Here is a 9,813-nt window from a genome sequence, read left to right on the forward strand (position 1 = left end):
AAAATTCATTGTAATTGTTGCCGCCCAACCACCTGCCTCTGCCGCCAAACCCACCACAATAGACTCGTCACATGACAGACCATAGCAAGCCTCCACAGTTGCCCTCCCCCCCAACCTCCCACCACCACCTCTGCCTGCTCTCCACTCGCCACCATGTCGACAACCCACCACCGGCCACCGCCGCAGCCAACCACCACCCCACGGTCTTACCCGCTCTATGCCGACCACCACCATCATCTATTTGTCACAAGCCACCACTGCTAGCCACTACAGAGCCACACCATGGCCAATATCGACCACCAAGCATATCATTTTTGCACTTTACATTGCATTTATTTCACTTCAAAATAAGCAAAAAAGAAATATTCTCATAAATTTATTTTACACTCACTCAAACAACTCCAAATATATTTCTTTTAAAACATATAAGATTATTATTGCTCATATTTGAAATTTGGATTATTATTGGTCACAGTTGCTAACACTGCTGCCCCAATTATTGTTGTTTTGTTTTGTTTTTTTTTTTTAAATTTCTTTTTACGAGGGTATCTATCCGTTGCCACTCCAAAGGGAACGCTTGGCACCGTAACTAATTCCTCTGCAAAACCTAGCAAGGCCAACCACCGGCATCGGACTCACACTTGCTTTGTCTCATTGAAGAGACGAGGCCGTAGTAAGGAGGATTCGAACCCAGGATGAGGGATTTCCAGCTGCGCTCGCTCACGAATCACCCTAAGACTCGGTGGGTCAATTATTAGTTGTTGCCTTCTTGTTTTAACAGTACAAATGTGGCTATTATTTGCTTGTTGTTTGTATTGTTCATACTACTGTTTATGTTCAGATAAAAATAAAAGAAAACATTTTTTTATAGCAATTCAGAAGAGAAAAAAAAACTTATTATACTCTCTGACGCGAAATTTTAATTAGGTGCACAATTAATATTAATTACGTAAAAGCATAGCATTAAAAAAAGTTTGAAATTGATTGACGTTCTTATGAAAATAAATTGATTCATGCTTACATTTTAACAGAAAATTAAAAACATTTTAAAAATATGTAAGAAAAATGTTGTCATCATAAAATAAAAGATTTTAGACTAAAATAATGAATAAAACTAGTGAAAAATGTAAAATAAAATAGTGTTTTGAGGGGATTTACATACATACTATATTATTGTTTCATGTTATTTATATATCTAACAGTCAAAACATTAATATTACATGTCTACCATGTAATATTTCTTATTATTTTGATGTTAGACATGTAATATTAATGTTTTAGATGTTAGATATATAAATAGCATGAAATAAAATGATATATATGTAAATTTTTCTTTTTTTGCATTTTGTGTGAAAACGCAAAATAAAATGTGTTTTCACTAAAAACGTAAATGGGATTTATTTTTACGTTTTTCTTCCATTGTAAATTTGATTTTGAAGGTGCTCTTTAGGCTTAGTTTTGAACAATTTTCTTATTATTTCTTAAAATAATTTTTTAGTACAAAAATTTAAATTTTGTAATTTTGCAAAATTTAAATTTTGTAATAAAAATTTATTTTAAGAAACAGTAAAACAACCATCCCAAAAGAAGCCTTAGTGTTTCATTCTAAGACATATAAGTTACTAATACTTCTATGACATTTAAGCTACTAGTTTGTCATCAAATGTAGGATTAACTATTATGTTGAGATGCCGAACGTCATCCGGAAACCAATCAGAATGCGACTTATCACTCATTGTTCAGTATCGCAGCTCGGTACTACTAACGTGACGCATTCTAATTAGTAATCGAATGACGTAGGGTTTCCGCACAGTATAAATTATCAAAATGTAGTCGCACAACCTGCTAAAATTTGTTCCTTTTTGCTTCATTGAGCCCTCCAACTCCGAGTTTTTTTAAAATGCATATAAGTATTTTTGCTGGAACACAGTTACGTCAAAAGATAACTTCATTAATTTAGATAATTCAATAATATACCTTATCATTTTGTCATTATGCTCTTTTAATTTTTCGTTTGTAAAACTATCATTCAATAATGTCTCAAATTAAAATTTTCAACGGTCACTATGCCTTAAAAAAATTAATTAAGCTCTTAGTACAAAACTCTCACATAAATACATAACCAAGCATCTTTTTTTAAGGCCGAGAAATAAATTTAGGGGTTTTTTACATATCTAACACTTAAAACTACTTTATTTACTTCATAACACCGAAACTTCACTATTACTATTTTACCATCTAAAAACCCTTTCCCTCATCAAAACTAACAATCCTTTGATCCTTTCTCTCTCGTCAAACCCAAACCCCAGCCCCGTCTTTCCGAAACATCTACTTTGCCTTCATCGCTCTTCCTTGCTTGGTCAGCTCATCGATTTGCTCGGCTAGGTATGTTCTTCTTCATTTCAATTGGCAAAATAGTAAATAGTGAAGTTTGAATGTTAAATAAATAAATAGAATAGTTCTAAATGTTAGGTATATAAAAACCCCATAAATTTATTGCAATTCAGCAAGACTAAAACCAGAGGAAGATATCACATGCCAACAAACTTCCATGAACAATTAGGCTAATGATTATGTTGAATACAACAATTACATCGCCATATGATTTAGAATTACATGTAAGAAAAAAAAAAGATTATTAATTTCTTAGTGAGTCCTGTCTTAAGCAAAGCACTAATGTCAATTTCAGGAGGAATTGAGGAAAGAAGGATTGAATTTAGAAGTTGTGATTTGAAGGACAGAAGTCATCGCTTTCATGCAAAACTCATTGCAGCTACCACAACCAATTATTAAATTTCATCTCTTAAACAAGAAAAGTTTTAAATGACTAAATTTATGAGTAAGGTTTCGCTTGGTACAGCTTTTTTATTGCTTCTTAAAACAGTTTTTAATAAAAAATTATTCTAAAAACTGCTTTAAGATGATGGAGCTATCATGAAGAGTTAGCACCTAGTGTAAAGCTCTAACAGGAATGAATGGAGCCCCAATCATAAAGTCAACACCATTAGATTGGATAAGGATAATGAGAATAATGATGAGCGCATAGCAATCAGATGGTGCAGTAGGGGTAAGAAATGCAAGAAGAAGAAACAAGAATAACAATTGCTACCTTCCGTTTAAAAAAAATGTAGTAGTAACTCAAATGTCAAGTTTGGGACAAAAATAATTGGCTGAAAATCAGAGCTTGTAATCATACAAAGAAAGAAAAATGGCAGATGATTAAAGTTGTAATATTTCAGTATGGAACCAAACCTCATTTTTCATTCATTAACTTTTTCATTGCATTCACTGACAATCCACAGATTGGCTATCCCACCAATAATCAAGTGGCGACCAGAAAGCAAAATCCTCAGCCGGGATAAGAAAATTACTAGATTCCTCTCTAACCGCCATGTTCCTCCGGGACTGGATGAACAAGAAGGCAAACCTTGACTAATCAATCATCAAGCTGACGTAGCTCAGCCTTAAGCTGCTCCATCTTGAGCCCCATCGAGTTTTTCAGAGCCGATTTATCCTTCTCCGGCAACCTCGCAAGCAAGCTCTCGAACATGTCGAACACAGAATTTACAGCCTCGCGGGCACACTCAGATTCCTCGTCGAAGTAGACCGTTTCCTTTGACTCCAGAGCCGCGTCGATCTCCTCCCGAGCTTCTGCGAACTTGATGTTGATTTCGTCTACCTCTTTGCCGTAATCGATTGGCTTGTTGCTACAAAAGCCACGGAGGAGAAGAGGATTTGGCGTCGTAGGATGAAGCGTGAGAGCGCAGGGACTGGAGATTTGGGAGGGCGAAAAGTAAGGTTTTTGGAGGGAGGAACAACGGTCGGAGATTGAAGGAAGAACTTTGGGTAGAACTTGAGCTGAGTGTTTCAATGAAAGCTCAAAAATATTGAGGGAGACGGATCTTCGGAAGAGAGATCTGGCGCTTCGATGCATTAAAATTTCGCATTTAGGAGATTGCATAAGTAGCTCGTCAACTCCATGATATCCCCTCTTTTAGGTAGCATGGGCGGAGGAAGCGAGGGAGGGAGGGGGGAAAGGGAGGGCACGTTATTTGCATGTTACTTGCTTGTTATATATATATACCCTCTTTCGTTTTTCATTTCGGTCATCTCTTGTCATGTTATTTGCATTCTTAATTTTGATCTTACAGCTCCTCTTGGTTCCGATAATGAGATGAGAAACATAACTATTTTAATATATTTTAACATTTCAGATTAGACGACAAACAAAACTATTTTAATTTATGACCCTCTAAATAAAAAAATTTAGGCTCCGCCACTGTTAAGCAGTGCCTTAGTGACCACTTTAGCTGATTTTAGCCATGTAATGAATCAGGATCGTTCAATCCCTTCTCATTTTTACAAGAATTGTAATTGTCCCAATTATCGCTCGATATCTTCCTCGTTATCTTTTAATTTCTTTCACCACCATCCTAATAATCATTCACAATAATTCATATATTTTGCATTGTACTAACGTATTCATTAACTTTGTAAAATTATATCTTATATAATTTAATGTTATGATTGGTGAAAATTATTTCAATTAAGTAATATATTGTGTTTTTTCTCTTAAACTTCACATTAAAAATAATGACTCACATGCATTTCATTATACCCTTTAAATCTTGTATGAATCATCATTTGATGGTAATATTGTAAATTATCTACATCTAAAGAGATAATCTTCCAATGCAAATAATATTGATCACTCTTATTAATTCTAAATAAAATTACATATTGTAAATAAAATAATATTAAGGATATGTTTGGGATAGCTTTTTGGCTGCTTTGCTTTTCCAACATCTATCATACTTCCATTTTGGTACAACTTTCTTGTTACTTTTTCACAGTTTTTTAGAAATTTTTGCAGTTAAAAATTATTTTTCACAACCATATTAGCGAAGTTATTTTCCCCACAGTAACTTTACTGACAACTTTATAAAACGTTGGGAGCAATGAATATAGCTTACACAACTCTTCTTGGTCTATTGGTTGAGAGCTTAGGCTTCCAACTAAGAGGTCCAAGGTTCGAGTCTATGTGTATGCGTTGTGTGTGTGAGTTTGCCTTAATTGGCCTAAATGTCCCAAAAAAAAAAATGAATATAGCTTAATATTTATGAACATATATGATAGTTTATACTGTAAACAGAGCTACAATATAATTATGATGCTTTCTATGAATTATATTCTAATTTATTAATATTTCACTATATTAATATTAAATTAAACTTCTTTATTCATGATAATCTTAAGCTTCGTTTGGAACGGATTTCTTATGGATTCTTATAGTAACTTTCTAGTACAAAAAATTAAGAAGCCGTCCCAAATCAAGTCTTAAGCTTCGTTTGCGACGGCTTTCTTATTGTTTCTTAAAGTAATCTTTTAGTACAAAATTTTTAATTTTTTGTGCTAGAAAACTGCTATAAAAAGCAGTAAGAAAGTCATCACAAACGAAACTTTGATCTGATGTTAGCTTCTGCATACAATTTGTTTTATTTTTTAGCCCAACTCAGCAAAATTTTATTTATCTATTTCTTAAGAGCAGTGTAAGCTAGTCAACTCTAATGATTTCAGCATAATCTGGACTTTGAAATTCCAGATTAGTTGTAATTGAACCATAAAAATGAACCACTCCTCTCTCTATCTCCATTAATTTAAGCTGCTACTCTCTTAAGCTAAACCAACAAAAAATTTCACCCATATAGATATAAATACCCTAAACCCCATTCAATTACAAAACCCAGCAAAATGCCTCGCCACCTACCCTTTACTAACAACACTAGCGTTAATTTTGCCTCAATTGTTGTCAAAGACGATATTGGTTTGATCAGTTTTCTGCTCTTTTGCGCCCTTATGACTACGGCTTGTGCTTCTCATGGCCGCCAGTGGCGGTGGCTTAAAGCTCGCCGTAACGGCAAACTTGTCATCAGCTCTCCTCAGATGGTTATAAGAAGCAGTAAGAAAGCCATCACAAACGAAACTTTGATATGATGTTAGCTTCTGCAGATAATTTGTTTTATTTTTTAGCCCAACTCAGCAAAATTTTATTTATTTATTTGTTAAGAGCAGTGTAAGCTAGTCAACTCTAATGATTTCAGCATAATCTGGACTTTGAAATTCCAGATTAGTTGTAATTGAACCATAAAAATGAACCACTCCTCTCCATTAATTTAAGCTGCTACTCTCTTAAGCTAAACCAACAAAAAATTTCACCCATATGGATATAAATACCCTAAACCCCATTCAATTACAAAACCCAGCAAAATGCCTCGCCACCTACCCTTTACTAACAACACTAGCGTTAATTTTGCCTCAATTGTTGTCAAAGACGATATTGGTTTGATCGGTTTTCTGATCTTTTGCGCCCTTATGACTATGGCTTGTGCTTCTCATGGCCGCCGGTGGCGGTGGCTTAAAGCTCGCCGTAACAGCGAACTTGTCATCAGCTCTCCTCAGATGCAGCCTATGGTGGGCGGCGATGACAGATATAATGGTAGTGATGGTGAAGACGATGGTTCTGTGTGGAAGAAGAATATAATCATGGGAGAGAAGTGTCGGCTACCGGATTTCTCAGGCGCGATCATCTATGATTCTAAAGGGAACCTTTTTGTCCCTAGCTAGAGAGATTATTATGTGCGGACACCAGACATAGCTTACTGTCCAGAGGCGAATAAGGTGCAAACATGCCATCTAGTGCCGAGCCACGATACGAGTTGTGGGTGACATGGTGTAATTTCATAGGGCTCTGGACAACATTCGACATTCACACAGAATAATTCATCCCCTAACTGACGAGAATACTCGAGCAATGCGTGAACCAAATGCTAGAACTTTGGGAGAATTCGAGAGGAATATGCTATGCTATATTGATATTAATTAGTATGTTGTGTTTATTGGTATATTATGTTTGTGTACGCTATATGGGAAGTATTGTAATTTAAAAGCTTTATTGATATAATAGAAAATAAAAAGTTTTTTAATTTAAACCTCCCACATAAATGGATGTTAAAAAATATGTTATTAAGAATATGGAATGTTATCAATGAGATGCATCGTGATTGTAAATGAGTTGAGTTTGAGCCACAATGAATTGGAGCTCAGCTCATCAATCAAAAACTCAGCTCAAGCTCGAGGCGAACTCAAATGATGAGCTTGAGCTCTGCTCATCCATTTACTCATGAGCTCGAGCTCTACTTTAGAGGATATTGTTGTGAAAGTTTGCTGGAGAATGATTGACATGATCATTGACTTGAAACATAAGAGGAAGTCAAGGGATCTCGTTGGAGAAATCCTCAACTAAACCAAGGGTTAGAGTTTGGAGAGGAAGAAGTTGTTGGGAAAGCTTTTTGGCGAAGAACTTAAACATTGACGAGACCAATGGTTTGAAATAAAAGATGAAGTTGTTGTGTGAGATTGTTGAAGAAAACATCGATGAAACTAGCGGCTATAGATCGAGGCAATAAAGGAAGTCGAGGCTAGCAACAAGACTAACACTATTCAAAGAAGAATAGGAGTTGATGAGACATATGTTAATTGGGATGTTAGGACTAAGCTAATGCAGTGAGAAAGAAAATTTAGGTTAAATATTTACTTCAATCGAGTTGGCTCCTGAGCCAATAAATGAGATGACTCAAACTCAAGCTCGACCTTCGAGCTTGATACGTCACGCAAAAATTATCTTGACCGGGCACGAATCTCGAGGCAAAAATCAAGTTGAAAATTTAAAAAATTAAATTTGGGAGCACCTGAACTCCGATTTCAGCAGGCTTATAGTCAAACTAAGCGTCTCGGAAATAAGAACCCAACGACACTAAATTCAACCCAATCCGAGCCCAAATGGGTCTTAATCAAGGACCCGAAGCGTTGTTGTAAGGTTCAAACAACTTACCAAACGGTCTCCGATTTTAACGAGCTTATGCTCGAATCGAACGGCTCGACGAGACGAATCCAACAAGTCCAAGATCGCCGAATTCCAACATCACTAAGGCCTTCAAATGTCCAACGAACGGTGCACAATCGAAGGGTTCAACATCAACCGTCCATTCGACCACTCCCTATTCGCCCCTGATCTCACACCTATTTACAAGCCATGCCACTCCAGAAAAACTATAAATAGAGCCCTCATTCTTCACAAGAGGACTCAAGTGAGAAGAGAGAGAAGAAGAGAAGGAAAGAAAGAGGAAAGGGGAAAGGGAGAATCTTTCTCCTCGACCACCGCCGAGGCTCTTCCGCGCCTGAATAGCCGGAACTTGCCGGATTTTCGGGAAACGGGGATTTTGAGAACTTTGTAACTTTGTTAGAAGCTGATTTGTAAACTGATTGTCTCAACTTGTGAGACGAATCAGACTTGTATTTCAAACAAACTAGTGGAATTATTTTCAACTGGGCGTGGCCCCGTGGTTTTTTTCTCTTCCGGTTTTTCCACGTAAAAATCATGGTGTCTTTTATCTTCTGTTTGTGTTGCTAGATATTCGTACAACGCTCAGACGAAATTTTCTAACTCTACCGCCGCGTATATTCTAGCTCGCAATAGAGCTCATTAGTGCATTGAATTTGAATAATCTTGGCTTACTTGCACCCACGAGTGTCACCAATTCAGTCTACATATTAATCATTTCGAATATTAAAAGTCTTGGTCTTCTTTTTGTCATTGGAATTGGTTCAAGCATGTTTTCACAACTAATTGCTTAGTCATATCTGACAAGAAAAATAAAAGAAAGAATGTAATGACATATTTATTGCGTTATTTTTTCTTAAATCTTGATGCATAAAATTAGTCATTTAAGTAAATAACTTCAAACATCTTTATACTGTGTTTACATTTATTCTGAATATCTCTTTTTTGTGTTTTATCGCAAAATCAATAAAATGTTGATAAAAATCTTCAAAAGTAAACAAATTGTATTCAATATATATATATATATATATATATATATATATATAATGAATTGCAAAAATATATATTAATCAATGAAATAATAAAGGCCATGTGACATAATAAAAATTTTTTGATAAAAAAGCACATCAGCCCATTAACATAATTAAATTTCCTCCTTTTTATAACAACAAGTCATTGTCCAACTATATAGGGTTACTATCTCACTATATAGGGCCTGCCAAAATTTTCTCTTTTCAACTTCACAATAAATTTGGTCTCTCTCACTCTCTCTCTTATGTCCAATACTCTCATTTGAGACAATTGATAAAATAACTTCCAAAGCCTAAATAATTAGATATATCATATTCTAATAATAAATAAACTTTCTATTTATACGAATAATAGTTTATTCATATGTGTTTATGATTTTTTTTGCATATTATGAAGTTGCATTATATTGAGATTTTTTTTTTTTTTTTGAATTATCTATATGTCATGCGTGCTAATATAGGTAACTCCTAAGTACTGAACATGTTCACCATTCAAGAGCTAGATTAAGGGATGTTTTGATCAGAAAGAGATTCATTCCACCAACTTGGTGGAATGAATCTCTTTCTGGTTGGTGGCACCAACTATAATAGGCACGTACATACATAATCCATTATCACGACTCTATCAACTACATTTGCTACTAGCTCACAATCATATCCTGATATCCCCCTGGAGGACCTGATGCTAAGTAAGAGGGCTTCGCCACTTGCTTGGGGTATTCATTTTTCTGGACTCGTATATGGTGACCATAATAGAGAACTTATCCATATCTATGATACTCACCCTCAATGACTTACCATCTATCAAAGGGAATTGCCAAAAGAAGTCCCAAGTCATGTTAAATATGAATGAGCACTCGTGTCTATTTCTCCGTGGTCCGC

General features: G+C 35.3%; 1 protein-coding gene across 1 annotated transcript; it reads right to left on the minus strand.

The window, feature by feature from the left end:
- Positions 1–3,166: 3,166 nt before the first annotated feature.
- LOC110114809 lies at positions 3,167–3,934 on the minus strand. The gene has a single exon (XM_020847815.2). It carries the CDS (start codon positions 3,932–3,934, stop codon positions 3,437–3,439), a length of 498 nt encoding a protein of 165 aa, XP_020703474.1. The 3' UTR covers positions 3,167–3,436.
- Between the last annotated feature and the right edge of the window lie 5,879 nt (positions 3,935–9,813).

The sequence above is a fragment of the Dendrobium catenatum genome, unplaced genomic scaffold (genome assembly GCF_001605985.2).
Source record: "Dendrobium catenatum unplaced genomic scaffold, ASM160598v2 fragScaff_scaffold_716, whole genome shotgun sequence".
Taxonomy (NCBI): Eukaryota; Viridiplantae; Streptophyta; class Magnoliopsida; order Asparagales; family Orchidaceae; genus Dendrobium; species Dendrobium catenatum.

What these genes read in the sequence shown, in the direction of transcription:
- LOC110114809 (XM_020847815.2), bottom strand. Translation starts at nt 3,934, where the DNA reads ATGCATCGAAGCGCCAGATCTCTCTTCCGAAGATCCGTCTCCCTCAAT.